The sequence below is a fragment of the Nothobranchius furzeri genome, chromosome 8 (genome assembly GCF_043380555.1).
Source record: "Nothobranchius furzeri strain GRZ-AD chromosome 8, NfurGRZ-RIMD1, whole genome shotgun sequence".
Taxonomy (NCBI): domain Eukaryota; kingdom Metazoa; phylum Chordata; class Actinopteri; order Cyprinodontiformes; family Nothobranchiidae; genus Nothobranchius; species Nothobranchius furzeri.
In genome coordinates this window covers 60,843,523-60,867,625 of record NC_091748.1, presented here as the reverse complement: position 1 = coordinate 60,867,625, position 24,103 = coordinate 60,843,523, and the positions used below count along the sequence as shown (strand labels likewise).

Here is a 24,103-nt window from a genome sequence, read left to right as displayed (position 1 = left end):
ACCCAGGTGCTGCGTGAAATACAGCAGAGTGTGTGATAAGGGGCACAAAGAAGACTCAGAAGTGAAAAATCATTTTCCCTGAGCTCCGACACACTTTCACCTTACTGTCTTTTTTTCTCCACAGGTCGCATGCACTGGAAACCTCCAATCAAGATCAAACCTAGCACAGCTCAGTCGATGCCACCAACAATCTCTGGTCCAATTAGACGCTCCATCTCATGCCCCCGCTCTATTGCCTCCCTTTCGTCACCCAGTGAGGTGCGGGTGTTGTCCACTAGGCCATCACCAACATTCCCCTTGGTACCGCCCCTAACCAGACAGAGCTCTGGTAAGCTTCGCTCTCATTCGCTGAGCCGCAGTGGCTCCGCCCATCGTGTACCTCACAGCAGCAGCCTGGGGACCATCCAGTCTATTATCGTAGGTTACTGAACACACACAATATCATTCAGAACAGGTGAAATGGGATGCCAAACATTTTAACACACTGATTAAAATTTGATAATGATAACATTTACCAATTTTTTGCTGATCATATCTTAAAGGAGACAATGTGTATTGTTACCTTCAATCTCTGAAAATATCCATCGAAACGTTGTTCAAAATGAATAAAATTATGTCCAGTTGTTGAAAAATATTGGCAGATTTATAACATATAAAAGGTCTAAAATATATAGAGTGCGGGTCTAGCGTCTTTGGAGGACGCCATATTAGACGCCTTGTTTCCTCCTGGCCGGCTCGGGGTCTTGCGCCTGTTGATGATGTCACACTAGATGATTGGCTGCATGCTCGACTTGCAGAAATTACATTACCACCAAGCCCCCACAGTGCGGGTCTGGAAGTGAGGCCAATGCGGAAGTGAAATAAATTGCAGTTCCACCCTCATCCGCTGGGGGCTGGTGTCAGAAGCGAGCAAATCCTCATTGACTCCCATGTTAAAAATACCAACTTCACAGCAGAAATAAACATGTTTACAGCCTGGTTCCAAAACATGTTTTAGGTTTAATTGATCTAGTTTATACTCATGACAACTCTGAGGGGGGTGAATTTTTTGTCACTCTTCTGTTTAAGTGTATTAAAAGTCTAAAATTCTGATTAATTAATGAGCATCAGACCCACGTGACCACAGAGCTAGTTCTGTGGAAAGGCCTCAGTAGCCTCAGTCTGAGCTTTGGTCTCACCTGAAAACTGTTCCGCGATTTTTAGTCTCTAAACTTAGACCAGTAGTTGTAGCGTTTGTGTATTCTTTTTGGATATTATTTGTGCAATTGTTGGACAAAATGACTTGCTGTGGTATTAATTGCACTAATAGAGCATCGAAGGAGACTCCGCGTTAGCTTTGGGTTAGCTTCTGGTTAGCTTGTAGCTACATCGCTTCAGTTCGCCCGGGTTTCGTCATTTGATCCCAGCCTTACAGCCCCACCCTCAGCTCCACCTCTCTTCCCTTTTGTGGAATTGTCTGGTCTTGACGGAACCTGTGACACGGTCAAAATGGCGGTGGTGGCCACCTCCCATTTTACCTCAAAAACGTATTATTGGATTCTATGGAAACCCATTGTCCATATGTCGATGGTTACCACATTCAAAAACATTTAGTCAGTAAGAAACATGAATTTACTAACAAAACTGCTAAACTCTTTCCAAAACTCATGTGAAAGAACAGAATCGAAAAAGAGATGCAATATATTTTGGCAGAGCGGTATTGCTGTACTATGATGATGTCATCGGCAGGCGCAGGACCTCGAGCAGATCCAGAAACTACAGCGTTAGAAAACTAGCATCAGCATTGCTTTATCTTGGTGTAATTAACTGAAGGACCATCAAAGTCTGAGGAGTCACACCGAGGTTGCATGCTTTCTGCTCCACAGGTAACAACATCTACCGAAATGTTTTTTTTTAAACTAGCGACAGTCATGGCGATATGGTGGAAAACTACCCTGCAATGTATATACTGCCCCCTAGAGCCAGGAAACTACACACTGCAACTTTTATATCCCAAAACATTTAAGAAATAATCACGAATCATGTTGTTTGGTTGTTAAAGGTTTTATTTTTTAAATCATCACAGTATCTTGCTTTTACTGAATCCTTATTTTGGATTGCTGCCTTCGAACAGACATGTCAAATCTCTCACAATAACCTTCAATTTTGTGACCATCTGTTGCTTTCCACCTACTTCTTTTTTGTGCCCTCCTGTATACGTTTGCTGATATTCACTGGATACAACAGAGTAAAGTAAAATAAAACACAACTACTGTTATTGTGAACCATACAAATGAAATAAATGTATACAGAAAAAATGAGCGTCTGTTAGCCAGATGACCATTTGTAATAGCATTGTTTTTTTTTTTTATTTGTGTTTTCAGGGCGATCCGCTTTTAAATCTGAGAAGTAAAGAGCAGGAGGCTGAGCTGGTGCGTCAGACTCTGTTAGCGCTTAATACCATGCGAATCAGATTTCCTGGAAAAACTGAGGAGGAGGCTGAGGCAGTGCTGGATGAGGTGGGCTTTTTTCAGCAGAATTTCATTTCTATGTATTTGACTGTCACAAAGATAATAAATAAAGGGGTTGAAACAGTGAAAGGGGTGAAGAAAATGCCAGATAGGCTGTGATCCACGTTACCAGGTATAGAAACCTCCTCATCCCTCTTCTCAATAGTCTGTCTGTCTGGGTTTGACTTCCATCATATTTTTAATGGCCGCAGTGACAACTGCTGACTTCTAACCAGTTTTATTACAGTTTCCTTTATTTTGGGGCTTAAACAAATTTGCTATTATTTTATTTCTATGCACGCGTTTATAAGTCTTATTGGCAAAAATCATGGCTTATACACTGGGTAAAGCTGCAATGCCAAGCCTGCCAAACAAGCTAGCTTATAAACAAACAAAGTCACAGAACTTTATCTCCTCCCATCAGATATCATACTTTGGACACGTCCTCCGCGCATTGCCAAAGTAAACAAGATAGTGCTAAACACCAGTCACAGTTTTCTAGGTCCAAGCGTCTTTTGCTGTCCGTGACTTTAAACTGTGTTTTTCTTTTTGGGACTCTTGTAGTTTGTCCCAAATTTGAAGTGATAGCAGTCGGCTGTTTCTCCTTCTCTGATACTACTGAGCGGAGAACCTCTCACACCAGTGGTGTTCTGTTGCTAAATGTGTGAGTAATGAGGGCCCAGGTAAATGTGGAGGTGCGTTGTTTCAGTGAAACAGACACCCAGATGGTCCAGCCGTGTTATTGGCTGAGGTTTTTATACATATGCCAGAAAACCACATCATTAAATTTAAAATTCATTATTTTTAATCTCCACAATATTTTTATAGCGGTACTGTGTTAGAGCATTAAGTGCCATGCAAAAATATTTGGAGCTAGCTTGTTGTGCAGATTAGCTTTAACCAGAGCGTCATTATGTAAGTGACTTTTACTTACTGACACATTGTTTTTTTTATTTTTTTTACTAACGGCTGTTTAAACAGCCAGCATCACTGTTTTCATTTTGCAGCAGTTTGTTTACATTCTTCATTGCATTATAATGTTAAGTTGATGCCCACAGTGTAGTTAGTACAGTTATAGGGGGAATATTCAGACTTTTTTTTTTAAGTCATAATACTTTTATGGTCAATGCAAAACATACATTATTTGCACTACCCCCCCCCCCCCCCCCCACACACACACACACACACACCCCACACACACATACACAATCTCACACTCAAGTTGCTATAAGCTGAGAAGCTCTGATATGTGGGAGGGGCTTCGAGTATAGCTGGTGCTCCGCCACAAGCAGCCCTCTCTTGCTCGTGAGAGGTGGCTCTAAGCTAATTTCCCTATTTGTGACATGAAAAACTGAGACTTTTTGAAACAACTTGTTTTAAGCACATAATTCCTAAAGCCAAACGCTGACATTTGGAGTGTTTATATAGAATCAGTAGAAACCCCACATGGTAGCACAAAAGGATGTAAAAGGTGAGTTTTGCGTAATATGCCCCCCTTTACGTAAATGTACAAAAGAATCCAGAATGGACACAAAGTAAAATAAAATAAAAAGGAATGAGTTGAGTCTTCCTAGAAGACAGAGTAGAGGCCCACCTTGGCTTTGTGACAGAAATGGTACATTTACAGTATAAAAAACCTGTGGCAGTATCTGCTCTACACTTGTTCTGCCCTTCGTTACTCCCACTGCTGTCCTCAAAAGCAGCTGTCTGTTCAGTGCCACATTTCCATAGTGCAGAATGGACAGAAACCAGACAGACTGTCCTCACAAGGATAAGTGACAAAAATACCACGAGGGCTTTCAGTGGACGAAATTTGTTCTCAGAAGGATACATACGAAATGCACCCGGAGGAGTAAACCAGAGTTGGTTCGATTATTCTTCTGTGTCACATTCCAGCTGAAGGTCTTTCTGAGTCTGCTTTCTGATTCTTTTTGAAAGCTGCAAGGGTAGATGTTGCTGAGGCTCTGATAGCAGCAGTGAGACATACGGCACTGTGGCGTGGACTAGCTGGTTCGGTGTAGCTTTTTTGTAAGGAAGGACAAGCTTTTGCTTTTTAATTTCAGTTTCAGGCAAACTCAAAACAACCTCATTTCTTAAACACAGTCACAGAGCAGAAACGGTAGGGTTGAGGCAATTTGCTGTGTCAAGAAGACGAGGACATTAGCGACAACATTTATGTGTGAGTGGAACATCTGGGTGTGTCAGGGCTGCGTAGGAAAATTATCACAACACCTGTACTGTTAACAAACACTAATGAGAGTGCTGCAGAAACACAGCTGAGCGAATGCACCTGTACTGTTGACTCGTTGCCTCAGGAGAGGAGTGTTCACTTGGCATGAAAACAGTCTTTAACTTTCTTTTTTTGCTGTTATCCAAAGTCGAGGTTTAATTGGACTAATGATGTGTTTGTATCCAAGTAATTGCCTCCCTTATCTTCCACTCAGAATCTCTTTCTTTTGTTGCACTTGGATCCAATGATGGAGTGTTTCATGTGTTTTTTTTTTTTGTTTCCTTATAATTGACAGTAATTTGTGTACATGTGAAACATAATGTGACAGATGAGCGTGCAGCTTACTGGGTGAAATAAAGACACATTGGTGATTGTGCAGCAATAAAATATCTCACTGTGCTCTAAAGGTTTGTCTCGAGAAATCTGCAAAACACTATTTGAAATACTATTTGTGAGGCCATGAATTAAGGTTTAAACTGCCACACTATGGGGGACAGTTACTTTAGAGGTGTAAAATGTTCCCATAATCCCAACGATTACCTTCAAACTGAGAGCTTGTTTCAAGATTAGGGTAATGATTAGGATTAAGCAGGCATGGTAGGAAAAAATACCTACAGAAGAACCAAGTTTCATTAAATAATTCAAACCCGTGTGTGTGTGTGTGTGTGTGTGTGTGTGTGTACAGTAGCTTACACTTGGACTTTCCAGTGTGAGCCCTGTTTGCTAGGGGATCTAGCAGCCTATGTGTCATTTATGCGCACCAGCGGGGAAGTGTAAGCTAAGTCAACACAACAGCAGCAACAGTACCTGTAGGTGCACCATAATCCTGACACGAGGAGCATGGGAATATCCAGCACAGCTTTTAAGCACATTGAACAATATTTAAAGCATTTTTCCACTCAAATCCCAGGAACTCTTTCTCGAGCTGCTTTAATCAATTGCACTCACAGTTAAATTCACCAATCAAATAAAGAGGATTTATTTAAAAGTTGGTTTTCATATTTGAATTTCTCGAGGCCAGGGGATTTTCTAAAGTGATGCTTCAAATGCCTTGCTTTGATTAGGGAACACCTCTCTGCTCCGACTACAAGATAACGATGCAGTTTGTGATGTGCTAGCAAAAAGGCTCTCACCTTGTACCTTCCTGTGTTGCCTAGTTTGATGTGGTAAATATTGTGCAGGCATCACAGCTCTGTGTGCAATGGTCCTGTCATGTTTGAACATGGGAGGTAGCATATGTGGAAGCCTCCGAGTGATTAGATGAGCAGAGACCTGACTCAACAATGAAAATGAGTCCATACCAGGGTGTGATAGATGGGCTGCTGGAATGTGTGAGTGAGTTCTTGAAGCAAATCTTCTTATGTTATATATTTTTAGATCTTTAATGCCTTTAATATTCTATAAATGTGGGGTCACTTGATCTCTTGCTTGACAGTTATAGGTTGTTGGATTTTAAAGGCATCTGAAGCCAAATTCTCACTAGGATGTGATTGTCGGTGACTAATCAGAAGTGGCTTTGGAAATGTTCCTGAATGTCTCAAAATGTGTGCAAGTTTTTCAGCTTTGCTGGAATTTAGCCAATTTCTGAAAAGTTTGCCGGACAAATTTTCTCTCATAAAAGCCTGAGTTAGCGTGAAATGGTCTGTATTTGATATAGCGCTTTCTAGATTCCTGGACCTCCCCCCCCCCAAGCCGCTTTACAACCAAGCCCCCACAATGCGGCTCTAAAATTGGTCCCAACCCGGAAGTAAGAGAAATTGCAGTTCCACCCTCATCCACTAGGGGCTGGTGTCAAAAGCGAGCAAATCCTCATCGACTCATGTTAAAAATAACAATTTCACAGCAGAAATAAACATGTTTACAGCCTGGTACCAAAACATGTTTTTTGTCTAAATTATCTACACTCATGACAACTCTGAGGGGGGTGAATTTTTTTTCTCACTCTTCTGTTTAAGTATATTGAAAGCCTAAAATTCTGTATAATTAATGAGCATCAGACCCACGTGATATATGTGGTATATATGTCGATGTTTACAACACAATCAGTCATTCACCCATTCACACCCTGGTGGTGATCAGCTGCATTGTAGCCACAGCTGCCCTGGGGCGCACTGACCGAGGCAAGGCTGCCGAGCACTGGCGCCACCGGTTCCTCTGACCACCACCAGACAAGGTGGGTTAAGTATCTTGCCCAAGGACACAACGACAGTGACAGACTGAGTGGGGCTCGAGCCTGCAACCTTCTGATTTTTTCTGTTTATGTATTTATCTGATACTTTTGTCCAAAGCAACTTACAAGTGATGATGAAGCCAGCAGGTTGTGTGAATTAGAAAATGAGACCACTTTGGTGGAGTTTCAGAAGAGTTAGAATAAGCTGTGGCCTATTTAGAGTCAGACAGAATTTTATTTAAAATGAAGAACAATTTAGGACAATTAAGTTTCAACATCAGGAGTTTCAAAAGCAATCAAAGTATGTACTTTTGCATTTTTGTGTTAATTTGAAGTAAATTATTTATAACAAAAAGAATGGTGTTAAAGCACATAGAAAGGCTTCTATGAATGAAATGTGGTACATAAATAAAGCTGCCTTGCCAACTATTGAGGTAAAATCAACATAAAATAAAAAATGTTTCACCTTTGAATGAAAGATCTTCATTTATTTGTTTTTTTTAGAAATTTCTTCACTTCATAAGATAGTTTTTATTTTGGTTAAGTGCATCTTTCAGACATAGAGCCTGTCCGTGAATGTGTGTGTGAAGGGATGAATGATTCACTGTAGTGTAAAGCACTTTGGAGTCCTCGGACTCAGAAAGGGACTATGCAAGCGCAGGTCATGTATCATTTAAAAGCTGTTGACCTGCCAGTTAAAGGGTTAAAACACTGAGACAGTCTGTGACCAAAGAAAAGCACCATTTTTTTCAGGAATGTTGCAAAAATGTGGAGATTTATTTATTTCAAATTCACTCTTGTAATTGTGTGTCAACAACAGTAAAGTTTGGGTATGAAACTGGCTTAAAAATACATTTAACTAATGACATTTATTTCACTGTGAATATTTATTGTAGGCAAAACTCTACAATATTTATTTTGACTGCCAGTATCTATCTACATGGTTTCGAAGAAGAATTGACACATTTCGTTAACACCCACAGATCCTTGACAACTGGAAGTACCACAAACCAAAGGTTGCATCTTATTGGCTGGTGAAGTTGGACTCCACCAAACAGAGGAAGGTGAGTCTCAACACAGCGGATTACATGAGTTCTGGAAGCTTACGCAAAGCGTGTTTGCCTGGGGCCTGGGGCACACCGGAGGTTGAGTTTGTGCCGTTAAGCCGTTCCACGTCGTAATGTCTGTTGTAAAGTACTCCACAATGTTGTAAACAGCCATGGCACGGCGCTTGAGATAGAACTGGCACCATTCTTCAGTGTCTCGGTGCTTCTGGGACGCGGTGCGATGCTCCCCGTGTGCCCACTCTCATTAACTATAATAGCCTTTATTTAAAATGACGGCGTGGGCGTGACGCGGCGCGTCTGCCTCCGGTGTGCCCCAGGCTCTTTTCTTTATTAGGATGATGAACCGAGGTCCCACACTTGGGGTCAAAGGTAGATTCACTTAGGATTATTTATTGTTTTTTTTTTTACTTTCTTGGTTTACTAACCTACAATCATGATAAAACATCTTATTTCATTTTAGCACTATAAGAATTTAAATAATTATGCGATAAAATGAAAACACATTGTCTATCCATCCATCCATTTTCGGACGCTTATCCGGGTTCGGGTCACGGGGCAGTAGCCTAGGCAGAGAGGCCCAGACCTCCTTCTCCCCAGCCACTTGGGCCAGCTCTGGGGGAGTCCTAAGGCGTTCCCTGGCCAGCTGAGAGACATAGTCTCTCCAGCGTGTCCTGTGTCTTGCTTTAGGTCTTCTCCTGGTTAGACGTGCCCGGAAAACCTCACCAGTGTGGCGTACAGCAGGCATCCTGACCAGATGCCTGAGCTAAATACATAGTTTTTATTTCAAAAGTTTAGGGGTAAGTTTAGCATTTTAGTGATTCTGATTTTCAGTTTGCTTTACACCTGACCAATAATTCATTATTCAGTTTAATGGAAAACGTTTTTTGGTAAAAACTTTTTCTAAGTTTATTCATGACAGAGGTCCAAATCCCGAGCCATGTTTTACAAAGAGTTGTTTGAAATAGTGTTTATTTTTAGATGTTAGCTCTAAATGTGTAAAAAATGGGGCTCGTTTATCTTTTGATGCCTGTATAAATGGCCTCCCTCTGTCTTTGCTGTCACCGGCTCTATATTGCCATGCTGCACAGAATGGACGTTGTTAAAACCTCTGGATGTGACAAAATATCACCACTCCTGCCTTTTTCTTTTAAAGCTTTTGAAGAACTTTTAAAAACACAAAAATAATCTGCAAATCAAACTTGAGAGAAGGAAAGAGCCAAAAAGAGAGAGAACAACCGAAAAGACATGACAAGCATGAAGATCATTACTGTGTCAGACCGTGAGAGGCAGATACACCAAAAAAAATATGTAAACAAAAGAGAAGAGGGGACAGGACGTGAAATGGCATGCAGTAGGCGTGTCAGTAATGATGTGATCTCTCAGCCGCTGCTTTCTGCACCACTGTGCTCAGCTGTGTCGTGGGCTGTGGTGGTGTGAGCTCATGTTTATTTGGAGTGAAGCAGCCTAATGAGCAGCAGGCAGAGGTCAGGAACGTAGCACCCACCGCTCTGCCATCTGATTATCATACCAAAACATAGCTGTGTGTGTTTACTCATCTATCAGTTTTTCTGAGTGTGCATGCCTTGCTCGTCTTGTGTTGCTGTAGGGAAATCTCAGTCTTCGCAACTCACACACACACACACACACACACACACACACACACACACACACACACACACACACACACACACACACACACACACGTGAGCTCAGACGGATGGGCACTTCAGTAATGAGGAGCGAGGAATCAAAGTCAAAGGAGCCTCAGCGCTGCTCTGAGCGGGAATGAAAAGAGGAAGAAAAAAGGAGGAAGAGACGGCCGTGTGGTGGGGAGGGAATGGAAAAGGAAGAGGGGGAACATGGGAGGTTGGTGCAGGTGTCTGTAGACTGCCCGGGAACTTCTGACACCTTATCTCCAAGACTGACATCGGTGCAGCAATTAGTCCTCTCCCAGGCTCGGCACTGTCTGCCCCGATAGTTTTCGTCCTGCCTGTAGCGCAGCCTCTCTCTCTCTCTCTCTCTCTCTCTCTCTCTCTCTCTCTCTCTCTCTCTCTCTCTCTCTCTCTCTCTCTCTCTCTCTCTCTCTCTCTCTCTCTCTCTCTCTCTCTCTCTCTCTCTCTCTCTCTCTCTCTCTCTCTCTCTCTCTCTCTCTCTCTCTCTCTCTCTCTCTCTCTCACCCACATGCACGCACACATTTACGCACACACAAATGAGATATGGAGACTTGCATAAATGCACTGCTGAAACAGTTGAAATACTTGCTTAAAAAAAATCAGAACTAAGCCATTTTCATGTCCGCGTTTGTATTTTTGACCTTAAACTGTTTGTGTCTAGATTTATTCATGAATTCAACTTTGCTCTTTGTTGATCAGTAAACTTGGTAGCCAGTCTGATTACTAAGTTCATAGTTAGATAAAAAACAAAACTGCTTTAGGAACAAATACCAAAATCTGCATATCAATAAGCTGTTTCATTATTGTCACATGTAATTGTCTTGTTGACACTTTCCTGGAGGATCCTCACTCCTCGTCTCACACTCACACGCTTTCTGTGTCAGGTGTTGGATATTGTACGAACCAACGTCCTCCTGATGCTGCAGCGGATCTGGAGGGAGCCATCTGTAGACACTCTCCATCTCTACCGGCTTTTTAACCGCGTCTTCAACCGACTTCTCTGGAGTCATGGACAGGGCCTGTGGAACTGCTTCTCCAACACCAGGTAGGCCAGTCTGAGCTGGACTCCACCCATGTCTCTGTTCACTTACGAAGCAGATTTGGAGCAGACTTTTAGAAATTGTGCCGAGTGTGTTTATCATCTGGTATACTCTTTAGTGTGTGAACCCTCAGAGGGATAATTCCTCAGAAACAAAAGCTCAAACTAAATAGTCACCTTTACCATAATTAACGTAGAAATGAGAACAGACGTTTTTGAATTTACTAAGTTTTTACAGATTCCCCCCACCTCAAAAAGGTATTTAATGCTTTAGAGAATTTATTTTGTCACACCTAAATGTCGTAGATCAGCAAACAAACGTCATTAATGGACAGAATGGTACAAATGCAAGATGCAGATTTCAAATGGTAAATGATCAATGACCTATTTTGTACGTTTGTTCTGTGTAATCTGTCAAATTCCATTGCTTAGTTACTTTCCAAACACAGCGTAATAGATTTGTTTTACAAGTTCCAGCTAACGTTGTAGCCTTCCTCGGATCACTGCCCATTGGCTATGCTCTAAGGAAGGCTACAGCATTAGCCAAAACTTGTCAGCAAGAATGGTACAAACAATCTTCTATTATGCGGTGCTTAGAAAATAACTAATCAATGGTCAGTGACCTGTATTTGATAAAGAGCCATTTAGATTTTTACAGCCCACCAAGGCCACCCACAGCTGGTAAACTCATTCACCGCCAGCTGTTTCCTGATCAGAAAATCCCTTCGCTGCCAGCGTTTCTCAGCATTTTTACAGTTTTTTTAAGAGTCACAGAAAGTTGCACGCTAGGATGATGTGGACACCAAAACTAACAACACAAAGAGTAGACTCATCTCTTACATCAGGAAGAATCTGCAAGTTTCGAGTATTATCCATTCTTTCACAATCCGGTGTCGAATTGTGGCAGAAGCTTTTCCAGTTTGCGCCTCACTTATTTTTACAGCAGAGGCCCAAAACAATCTCCTAACACATGGATTTTCTGCTTCCTGATCACGTGACGTACATGGATGAAGATCAGCTTTAGAGCTGGGATGTTTGTTCTCACGGTGCGGGGGCTTGTTCCGACACCCACACAGTTAAACAATGCAAATGATGACTTTAGTCATCATTGGCAGTTAATGAGTAATCACATTTAACTCATGTTTTAACAAGGGGAGGATTTAGAATAGAATAGAATAGAATAGAGTTAAGTTAAAGCCCATTAGTTGTCACACACACTGATGTGTGTGCTAAATTTGTTCTCCGCATTTGACCCATCCCTGGGGAAGGGGTGAGTTGCAGACACAGCCGCGCTCGGAAACCATTTGGTGGTTTAACCCCCCAATGCAGCTTAGCGAGGGTCAAGCAGGGAGATTCTGGGTCCTATTTTTTTTTAAGTCTTTGGTATGACCCGACCAGGATTTGAACCCCAATCTCCCAGTCTGAGCTAGTAAGAATAGACTTTATTAATCCCCCAGTGGGGAAATTCACTTTCTACAGCAGCACAAACACTTAGAGAAAAGGAAGAAGAAAATAAAATGATTACAGGTAAACACACATAGGCAGTAAGCTAGTGTTGTAACCCTCAACCTCTAAAAACAACTAATAAAAAGGAAACTTGTGTTTCCAGAACTATGCAGCATAACTTACATGGAAATACTAATGTTCATCTGGTTTTACATAAAATTGAACACGTATTGAATATTGCATTTTCAGGATAATGTCAGTACCAGTTAAAATGAGGAGTTATACACTCTTACTGCAGACGGGATGAATGACCTAGGTTTTTAGGTTAGCTTTTATCTAAATATTTTCTACAGTTTTAATTCTCGTTTTACATGATTATATTTTATTACTTGCTTTGCATGTTCTATATGATTATATTTTAGCACAGTTTTATTATTTAAATTATTATTTTACTGTCTATATCATTTTATTACTTATTTTCTAATTTTTGTCATTTATATTAGCTCTTTTATTACATTTTTACTCATTTTAATCCAGTGTTTCCTCTGTGGGGGCCCTCTGCCCCGGGAGCGGTGGTCGGCTGTAGCTTCCTGGGCGCTCTATAGGTGGGGGTCTATGCTCCCCCTCCACTGAGCGCCCTGACTTAGTGTGGAAGACCTGATGCTGCCGGGACAGACGGCTCCTCTGATGGCGTTTCCTTGCGTTACCATACTTGGCTCATCTGGACTCAGCCTAATATAATTTTTACTTGTGTGTGTGTGAGTCTGTGTGTGTGTGTGTGTGTGTGTGTGCGTGTGCTTGCATATGTTTGTTAATGTTTTTAACCTGTTATGGGAATCTGGGGTCATTTTGTAAAGCACTTTGAATCACACTTTGTTTGAAAAGCGCTTTAGAAATAAATTTGATTGATTGAATGACCTACGGTAGCGTTCTGTTTTACATCTGGGATGTCTCAGTCTGCCACTGAAGGAGCTGTCCATGGTCTCCAAAGTGGCAGTGGTGGGAACATCTCAGTAGGCTTCAAATCAGCCTATCAAAAACCTACGGGTAACTCTGCAGACGGTTCGGTCATATTTTCTACAGTGATTGATCAAATGCAAAGATTTATAGAAAAAAAAGGCAACAAACTATGTTACTATGTTTTTTTCACTTAGTTGTAAACTGGCAAAGATGGAAGTAAGAAGAAGATGATAGAAATAAACAGCATGAAGTGAAAGTAACAATCTTATAATGGGAATGGACTGCTGCTGTTATTTAAAAGTTACAGCACGCAATCTAATCATTTTTATTCAAACAAAAACAACTGCAGTTTGACTTTCAGTGATGACTGAACTAACTGAAAAAAAACCACACATTGAAAAATTGCTCTTAATGTCACAACGAATGAATAGAATCTAATTCCTCAGAATCAACACAAACACACGATCACAGTGCAGGCCAATTACCACTTTATTCACTGCGTAACATCACTCCTCCATCTCCATAACTAGAGGCTCATGCACCACGCAATTTCCTCATGCCCGCAAGCCCTCTGTTCATCAATATACTAGTTTTAGTGACAGCAGGGACAATTTGCCATTTTCATTCAGCATTACTGCAGAAGAAACGGCGGCTGAAAGATGGAGGATGACTGACAGATCGAGCAGACCCCGTTGCACTTTCCTTAAATCGGGGCTGTTAATCATGGCTCATTCACAGGTGAGAGCAAAAAGAGGGAGAAGAGAGGGGAGTGAAAGTGGGGAGCAGGTGAAAGAAGCCTCTTAAGTTCAGGCTGTTATCTGATACTCCAACATTTTCATTGTGGTGTCTTTTTTTTACCCATCTTCCTATGTTCTGAAGAGACAAAAAGTGCCTTCTCACAACCCTTGATGAGGCTACGTGAAAAAAAGTGAAAATTTGAGTCTCTTGTTCTCGAACTGGAGCCCAGTCATTTATTTTCCAGACGTTAGACCATCACGTATACGGCATGCAGACAGCTGCTGTTCTGATAGCTTTTTATCTCCTCTGAGAGAAAGGTGTGACCTTCTCACATCTCCTCCTCTCCATATTCTTTACAGTTCAGTTGTTCAGAGGCGTGCTCCCCCTGACACAGAGGGCTCAGAGGGGGTAACCCTGCGCCGCTGCTCACAACCCTCTGTTCTCCTCCGTTACTTCATCTGGAGTCCTAATTGAGAGCAAGTGTGTAAGGGTGACCAAGACGGAGTGACTGATGAGCAGAGCGAGTGAAAATGACGAGTTTTGTCACAGAGAAAAAGTAGAGAGATTGAAAATGGGATTCCGCAAGAAACAGCAGTGAGGGATGTTAGCATGCAAGGATTAGCTTAGGCAGGCAACCCTCGGCTGGCTGCTCCTCCGTTTAGTCTTTGTCTGATCACAGCATGCTCTGGATGATACAGCTAGCTCGCTAGGCTAGCGTCTGGCCCCTCCTTAGAACAGATCATGGCCCCAACATGGATGAACCCAACAGGGGGCCCTGTATCACGCAGAGACAGTTGAGGCGGTTGCAGCTTGAAAAGCGTACTCCAAATCCAGGGTGAAGACCCCCTCCCCTCACCCCCCTCTGTCTCTTGTTTGATATTTTATCTGAGGGACTTAACAACAATCAAACGGCCCAGCAGCTATTGTGGGCAATGAATTCAACAAGCTTTGAAAAAGAAAAAGACTCAGGAAGAGGAGAATGGAAACACAGTTTTGAACCTTTTGAGAAGAAGCACGTCGTACCTCCCAAGGAGGGGGAGACATCAAAAGTACCCCCCGGGGTTGTGTGCCTCAGTTGTTGAGGCTCTCTCACAGTCAGGGGTATGTTTGGGATTGTTAAGAGGCTTAACTGTACTTGGATTTGTTTCATCCTTCCACTGTGTGTCTTCCTTAATGTCAGTGTATATTTGAGGATTGGCGCAAATGAATTTTCCACATGTTGAAAAGGCTGGCGCGTTGATGCGTGCGGTCATGACGCGTACTCAATCAGTTCACAAACGAGACCTCCTGGACTATAGCTTGTGTCCTAACTTTGATGTCTTGTTCTCTAGCTCTTCGTGGGAGGCCATCTTCAACAAGAGCAGTGAGGTGGTGTCGCCCCAGGAGCTGCTGTGCTGCCGCCGGCTGGTCCAGCTGTGCCGAGACTGCCTGTTGGTCGTTTACAAGTTCGTCTCAGAGTCCCGCGGCTCTTTGACTGGACTCAGCCCCGAATGGGATGACACCAGGTGAGAGGGACCTGCAAGCTTTTGACATCCCAGTTCCCATCTGGGTAATCTCATGCAGGAATTTTATTTTATTTTTTCCATGAAAGAGTCAAAACACATTAAAACATAGTATACACAACACAGGAACAATAAACGAAGCCCACAGTCGTGCTAAACATGTGTAAAGATAACACTAGGCATCGCTGATGAATATTTATTTTGGTGTTTTCATCTGATATTTAGGTCAAAGTAGAAAGTTAATTAAAGCAGTCTAAACCCCAAACGTGCCAAGTAAATAAATTCCCTTTAGAATGCACTGACAAACACATTGCTATGATACAGCTATCATCATTAAACCTCTTTCAGGAAAAATTTCCTCTTTCTCCTCTATGGAGCCTCGGAGCCATCATCTTCCTAATGGAGGCGTGATAAAATAAACAAGCAAAAATCAGCCTCGTTCTATTTTTAACGCCGATCCCCACAGGGGACAGCAGCTCAGGTTTGGAATGAGTGAACTTTTAAATCACACATGCTTTGGGCTGGCAGACTGAGTGGGAGCTGGGTTAGGAGTGGGAGAGAGGGAGCGCGCTGTTAACAGGAAATAATGGCCCACAGATTAGCGCTCAGGTTAGCCCGGGGCCCCTCGAGACCTTCTTAATTCAATTAGAGCCCAGATGAGTCTGAGCAGCAAATGACCTTACGAGAGAGAGCTCCTTTTTTTTTCCCGGGGCCTCGCTTTACATGATTCATAACTCTCACGCATATTTTAACAGGCTATCACTTTGCTCCTACTGTATTAAACCCTCAGTTGTTAAAAAAAAAGTATTTAGGAGGTTTTGGGTTTGGTTCTTTCAGAAAATGCTGGTATCTTGAGACAATTTTAGAAAAATGTTAACTGTAACAAAAATGTGTGAAAGTATAGATCTGGGGAACCTGATCATGCGCAGACCCTCGTGTTTAGCGATGGTCTTCTGTAGTGCTGCTTTAAGCCTGCACCTGTCTGTCTCTCCTTATTTCCTCTATGTCTGTATGTGTCTGTGTGAAAAAGCTTTCCATTCGCTGCCGGACCAAACTCTACTCATGGCTCCACTCCTGCTGCTGTCGCTGCTGCTTCCTCCTCCTCTTCCTCCGTCTCTTCGCCCCTCGATGCAGGTCTCTGCTTGGTTTAGTTGCCCCCCCCTCCACCATACTTGAGTAATACTCACTGCTTTCTGCCGCTGCTGCCACCACCTCACATGATGCTCTGATCCAACTTGCCCAAAGATGGTTGCATTGGCTGCAGAACCAAAAGTCTGATATGGTCTCCTTCTCTTTCTTTTATTAAAAATCCTAGCACTGGAATCGATTCACTTGAAGTGTTTCTAAAAACTAGGTAATTCTAACTGAGAACAAAGGAGAAGGAGGCACATTCAGATAATTTGGAGCATTTTCGGTCAGTGCTGCAAACATTCAGCCAGCTTGCAGTGCATCACCAGCCAGCCACCCACCAACCGCCACTGTTTTTTTGTTTTTTTTACCTAATCTTGAATCAAGAGCATCATACTGTACTCTGGGTACATTTTCTGTTCAAGTGGCCTCAGTGGGAACTGAGGACCTCACCTGCACCTTATCAGTGACACGATCAACCCAAGCACCACTCTCTTCTTGTCACTAGAAGACAGGGAAAAAAGGGGTTTGGTTGAGATCGTGCAGCTTGTACTTCCACAGCACAAGTGGCTCACATCTCTCCATCAGGCATGCAAAGGGCCGACACAAGTCGCCACCACTTCAGATATTTGAGAAGCAATTGGGATAATTTTTTTCCATTGATGCATATGCCTAACACGAAAGGGCAAAACGATGAGTGTGGAGTGCGTGGGTGTGCATGCTCATGTCCTGTTCTGTTCCACAACAGTAATCTCTTCTCTCCAGATGCTCCAGGTGACTTCAGACTTGGAACAACTTGCAACCCATGGACAAATATTCACTTAACTAAGAAACAGAGACTTTTAATTATTTTTTAAAGATCAAGTTAACTGAGAAAATGTTTTTACTTGTTATTTCTTAAGCACGTTTGGCCACTCCGAGTCCCACATGCAGGCTGAACATGAAAACAGTCTTCTACCCCTATTTCCTGCATTAGCTGCGTTTAGGAAAAAGACAAAGTGTACATTTCCTTTCATGGACTCACCCATCTTGGCTCAAGACGAGTGAAGACTGTTTTCTGTTTAGCATCCAGAAGAGAGCAGAGCGTGTCTCGGATAGTAGAAGCTAACCGTTAGCATTAGCAACTCCACAACATGGCAGAACTCCATAAGGCTTGAGTTATTTGTGGAGATAAAAAAAAATCAACAGTGCAAACAGTGGTAAAGTCATGTTGCTATTAGCCAATCAGAGGCAAGATGCCCAAATATCATAATGAGTAAGACGCCACATTTTTTTCCCTCTCCTCCGGCTAACATCTAGTTCCTGAAACAGGAGAGCCAGGGCTTTTCCCCACAGAGATCGACTCAGAAGGCATTCATGTATACTAGAAACCACAGCAAAGCTTTAACTTCAGCTCCACTTCTACTTGCATGTTTTAGTGAAATGGGGATTTTGGACATGGCCTCTGTATCTCGTGTTGAAATTGCACCAGTGAAAACGCGAGCAATAGAATCATAAACAGGTGAGCAGAGCAATCAGCCAGAAGGTTCAGAAAGTCAGCTAATTCCCATAAGCTTCATGTTAAAATATTAATTTCAAATCAACGTGTTTACAGCTTACCAAAATCAATATTTCAGTATTTTTATGTATTTAATAAAAATAGTGTAAACCTAAAGCTATTTGGTTTGTAGTTAGATCTTCCTTCAACAACCCAAGACGATGGCAACTAGAGGTGCACCGATTTCTTTTGCTTGACAAGTGTTGACCAGCAGAACAGGCATTAACAGGTTTTTTGCCCCAGTCTTTAAACGCATCATAACAAAGCATAATCTTCTTTCTCTATTAGGTGTTCCTACTTTTCAGTGACTGAGAGAGCAGACCCACAATTGTGTCAGTTGTTTTAGGTTGTCTGGAAATGTGGAGTAAATAAATACTTACGTCTCTAGTGGCAACTAAATTACAAGCTCAATGCCTCAAAACCGCCACCCCCAAGCCAATTGTGCTGTGATTTAAATTACACGTCTTATTTTTTTAATTTCACCAACCCTCTCGCTATGCATCAATGCATTTGCAGCACTTAACAGTGTAGCTCTCTGCTTTGCAGCTCAGGTCAGACTTTGATAACTGGTGTCCTCAGTTTCTCTGTTGTTGACCACACCTGCCAGCTCAAACACCCTTCCCGTGTGAAGAGCTGTGATCAAGTGTGTCAGAAGCCTTGTGGAGTTGGAGGACACTCGTTGGGCTTGTGTGGGCTCATAAGATGGACTAGCCAAATAGCCTCACTAATCATTACCTTGTTAAGCCTGGAATTACTGCCAGTACTTAAAAACAAATTTCTCAGGATGACAAAAGTTTTGGAATCTATTACTTTTCTCTTTTCTCTGAAATGTGTGGCAATAATTAGAACTAACTGGATTGGTGAGCTAAACGTGGGCCACGGATAACCTTCAAGTCTCTTTATCCCTCTTGGTTTATGATTGCATCAGCTGTCACGGCAGTCTCCCTTCGCATCCTTAGTCACGGTATTTTGTTTCGTCTGGCCTCCCCTTAATGCACCGTGGCACTCGCATCTCAATGGAGGACCTGAGATTGGCTTGTCAGGAGAAAGAGGAGTTGATAGCAGGTTTGCGTGTATAGATTGTAGCCCGGTATCTGTATATGCTGATGGATTCAAGTAAAACACAAGTGCGTGAACATGCCTCCCACTGGCTTTCAAGCATGCCAAGGCCCTCTCTGTGATCAAAAGGAGGACGAACCTGGAAGAGATCCAATGAGGGTCCGATTAAATATAGCCTGCAGAGACAGCAACCGCGTGGATGTGAGTTTTCACCACTATCAGAGCGGCTTTTTAATTTAATTTTATATATATACGCTGAATATTCTCAAAGTGAATAGCAGAGGAGCTTGAAGAACCCACTTGGCCCCACATGAATGTTAATTTTTTTTTCTTTCCTTGTTTCCTTCTGTCCCTCCTTCCCTCCTTACTTCACGATTTCTTGACCCTGCTGTTTTTTTTTTGTGTTAAATTTGAAACTCGTTGTTTGGAAGTGGATGAAACCCGTGAACACAATCCCTGCAGATGTTGGTGAATTTCATAAAAGAGAGTGATCAAATATACGGCGGGGGAAACAAGCACAGAAAACAAGGTGGAAATCAATCCAGGGGTGACATCTTGGTTTGAAATCCTTTAATGCACTATGAAACCACACTCAGAGCTGAATAATGGATGGATATGAGAACAGCAAAAGCTTTCCCACCTCTCTGGGATTGGAGTGAAGAACTTTAGGTGCAAATGTCACACCGAGCCATTGTTCACCCAGTCTGGGCTCAGATGAAGACCGTGTGCTTGAGGGACACACACAACCCACTTGAAGCAGTTTCAAGGACACTCATTGGACTAAATCAATTTAATATGAATCTCTCCTAACTCTCTTGGGTTTGAGGCAGTAGTGAAACGGATGCCTTCAGCCACGTGCATTTCCCCCCCTTTCCTTTCCAGCCGACTTCAGGAGAATCTGCTCGGCTAATTTGTCCAAGAGCTGTTTCAAATGGAGCGAGAGCTGTCAGAGGAAAATGTGCTATCGCTACGCGTGCTTTAAAGAAGATATTATTTCCTTATATTATTTTCCTTACTCTCCATAGCCCCCAGTGGCTCCTTTTTGATTAGACTGTCACATCTAAAACACTTCCACAGGGACTACTTCTTAAGACCGCTGTGCTTGTTTAACTAAACGAGCATTAGATGTAAATTCTTATTAAATAAGGATCCATGCTGAAGATGTGAAAAAAAATGAAAATAGGGCCACTGAATGTATAATTTAGTGATTTAAGTCTTCTGGAAAAGCCCGTAATTGTAAGTCGTTGCTCAAAGTGATGTGTGTGGAAGAGTTTTAAACTCCCCGTGTCTTCTTAACAGTACCCTAACATTTAGCTTAGGCTTCAGTTGACCCTGAACAGGATCTGATCATTTCATCTGACATTGCTCTGACAACCGTATCTGGCTCATTTCTAATAACTAAGGAAGATGGGAGCAGAATTGAGCCTCCCCGACTCTATCTCAACCTGACACTGGTCTCATTCTCAGGTACTGGAACGCTGTTAGCAGGAGCTGCCTCACTGCTCTGTTTCGGTGGAAGATGTCATAGAAAGGTCTTAGGAAGGTACTGACGTCTGTGCCTCGGAATGATAGGTGAGGATTTTCTGTTCATGATTCTAGAGATTTTAAGGGTCCGGGTAGAAAAGCCGAGCTGCCCCAACAGACATTACAAGGGTCAGGATTTAATTGATACAGGATAGTTATCCTGTGAACTTTTTTTTAAGAGCTGCAAAGGTTTGGAAGCAGGGCCACGCCTCAACCACACTTCTAATTACCCAACATTCGTGTTTCTACTCAGCTCTTCATCACATTCTTTTGACCCAATCCTCCTTCATCGCTTCCTCTTCATCCCTCTCATCCTCTTCATCTCTCATTACCTTCCTTCACTTTTCTCTCTATGTCCATGCAACCATTTACCATTATGCCCTCCTCCTCTCATTCTAGGTGTCATCTACTGGGGTCTCTAATCCAGCACCTGAGATAGAACCCCCACTCTGAGTCATCCCATAGCTGTCCACCATCCTGACCAATAAACCCGTGACCTGTAAACTTTCATTGCTGTGGTGTGGTCCCTTAGCCTGGCAAGCCAGACTAAATAAATGTATTATTTAGTCTGGCCATGCTCCATTGACGGCTCTTGGTTGTGGGGCGGGTTCTACTGTTGTCTTTCAAATGATCTCCGCATTCCACTGGACAATGAATGTGACATACTCTTGTTTCACTCTGTTGCATCATCCCACCCACCAGGCATATAGAGTGCCCTGATTGGCCCACAAAGCGGATAAAGCTCTGTGATTTGTTCACTAAGCAGATAGAGCACTATGACTGGCCCACCATTATGGACCAATCACAGCTCTTTGTGTGTTTGAAACCCCTCTAGAGAGCTGTGATTGGCTAGCCAGAGTCCTGGTAGGAGCTGCTGAGGTTCCAATGGAGCATGCCTAGACCATTCTTTGCAAAGCAAGAATTTGGTCTAGTTCACTAGGCTAGTGGTCCCTATGAATGAATTAGCTTTGCAGTTGAACATTAAGTGTGTTGAAAATAATCTGTTTTCAGCTTTTTTGAATTGCTAGAAGATTTGATGTTTTGGTCATAAATAAGTTTTCTCTGCCTTACACAAACAGCCTCTGATCAGAAGCTTTACCCTTTAGGTTTTTGATTTATTTCCTCCTGTTTTTAAGGCTAAGGGGTGTCATAATATCTTGACACCACCAGGCCATTATTAAAACTAAGATATGCAAATGAAGAAGGCCATAAATGGTAGAATCAATATATGAAATTTCGGCGATATGCCTTCTCTGTGCTGATTTAAATGGCCCGACCTCTAAATTGTGACCTTTGCGGGACTAATCCTCTCATTATGTTCATCCTTTCCCCGTAATCCCTCCATTCCTCGCTTGTGTCCGTCTGGCCAGGTACCTGCTGCCAGTGACCTCCCAGTTCATCATGAAGTGGCCTTTGTCCAGCTTTGGCCGCCTCTCCTCGGCCGTGCCACGCTCCCGCAGCCTTTTCGCCGCCAGGATGGACCACTTCTGAGGTCACCGTGGCAAGGCTGGCTCCTGAAACCTTGCCTTTTGACCTCTACCCTCCTCCTCCTCCCCACTCTCCCACGACTTCCACCCAGCCAAACTCGAATCTTCGTAGTCCCAGTATGAACCTGAATTTTGGTGCAGCTCTGGGCACGGAATGGGGCCTCGACCTTGCCCAGTGGCCTTGTGGAAGACCAACAAAGAGATTTTTGAGGATTAGGGGTTACTGACGGTTGTTATTTAGTTAATTTTATTTGATCCCGCTCATACCAGCAGACCAACCAAATCCTCCATCCCTTCCATCAGCACCAATAACATCAGAGGGTGGGGGTCAGCTCTCTGTTTTCATTAAAATTGCTTTTTCATACTTTATTGTCCAGGACTATAAAAGGGAGAAATCAATTCTAAATAATGCTAAGGATTATTTATTTATTTATTTATTTATTTATTTTCTAAGTTATTTCATGAATGCAACCTTGCAGAATGCACATTGGGAGTAATTTGTACACACTTGAATATGTGGATGTTAAAGCTTACTTTTGCTGTCTGTAATCAGTGATTTTATTACTTTTCACAAATTTTAAATCAGTTAATATATTAGATGCTTTTGGTTAATAATAGTCACTTTATGTTGTTGCAGCTCAGGATAATGGTAAAGAGTTGATGCATAAGGAACTCGAAATGTTTCACTTTTGAATGCTGACCTTTTTTTCAATGTTGTACTCGTGTGATACTAAGTGCTGCCCAATTAAGCGACTGAACATTTCGAATGTGAGCATAGTAAGCCAAGCCTTTTTGCCTCCTAGAACACGAGCTGGCTTTAATGCCACAGCTTGAAGAGCCAAACCTCTCAAAGAGCACCCACCAGTTCCTAATATGCACTAATATGTCATGGAAAGCAAAAGCGGCTGCACATTAGTAGGGTTTGCATGCCTAGACATTAGTCTCTTTAGACCCAGATGTAGTGGTTGAACAGAGGAGCTGCGTTTGGAACATACTTGAAGTTTTGTGTTGTCATTAATTATTGCATCATTGCAAAGAGGACACTTACCTCTCACATTTGTCATACTGATGTCTTGGGGACAACGAGCATGTGGATTCAGATTAAGTGCGCTGAACGAGCCCATACATGTACTGTAACAGCAGTGGTTTGTCTGGGAGGCAGCTGCAGCCCTTGTCATCACTGCCTTGTAGGTGCAAGTGCCAGGGATTTTCATGGGTGTCAATAATTAACGCATCTATTGACACGCATTGAGTTAGATTTTGTTTTAAGCCAGTGAGTCACAACCCACAGCGGGACCTCGGATCTAGATTTAAATGTTATTACGGAGAAACAAGATGAGATGGGTTTAGATAATTTGCTCTGTGTACTAAAAAAAACTGTACAATATGCATTTTATAGCAGTTTGAACTCAAACTTGTAGCAGCAATGCTGTGCTAAAATGCTTAAACTGAGGTGTCCCTGTCTGTTATTTGTTTTCATTTCGCTATGCCAAAATGTTTATTTTGCCTAATTATATTTGTGTTATTTAAAGGTAGTAATTTTTGGGGAGGTAGAGATTCTTAATTTGAAATAGCAATAAAATGTTTAAACAATTTCACCCTCTTGTCTTTTTTTATTTAAAAAAAATGAAAGAGGGGGGGGAGGGGGTCCACCAAACATTGAATGGCACCGGGGTTCTATTCCTTGGAATGGAACCGCTGCATGCGGTTCAAAATGTGGCATGCAGTTTATCAGCACATTTAACCAAGCGTTAATATACCAGCTACTGGAAGTGTGTTTAGTTTGATGCTGGTGTGACGATGCTGTTCCACATCACATGTTGTCAGTTTGTGATTTGATGACAGCTTCATTACATTGACCCTGAGTCCCAACAATGAAGCACTGACACTCAGGCACCAGGCCAGCATCTGGCCGTCACACAGACTAAAGTTATTCAGTTGAAGCTGTTTGTACAATGATTACCTTCTCTCATTATAATCCCACGCATGCTTCATGGGATATTTTGCAAAAACCTTTTACCTTTTGACAAAGGGTAATAAAAGCCTTAACCCTT

The 24,103-nt window shown here is 42.4% G+C and overlaps 1 protein-coding gene across 6 annotated transcripts in view; it reads left to right on the top strand.

The window, feature by feature from the left end:
* Positions 1–23,647, top strand: part of ttll7 (tubulin tyrosine ligase-like family, member 7) — a 96,187-nt gene extending 72,540 nt beyond the window's left edge. For 2 of the 6 annotated variants that reach the window (XM_070553940.1, XM_070553939.1), the window contains exons 16-23: positions 125–417; positions 2,364–2,498; positions 7,873–7,953; positions 10,514–10,674; positions 15,144–15,317; positions 16,345–16,448; positions 20,506–20,610; positions 21,933–23,647. In XM_070553940.1, the coding sequence (XP_070410041.1) occupies positions 125–417; positions 2,364–2,498; positions 7,873–7,953; positions 10,514–10,674; positions 15,144–15,317; positions 16,345–16,448; positions 20,506–20,588 (1,031 nt within the window). In that variant the 3' untranslated portion in view covers positions 20,589–20,610; positions 21,933–23,647. The other 4 variants (XM_070553941.1, XM_070553943.1, XM_070553944.1 and 1 more) reach the window with 4 other exon arrangements.
* The last annotated feature ends 456 nt before the right edge of the window (positions 23,648–24,103 follow it).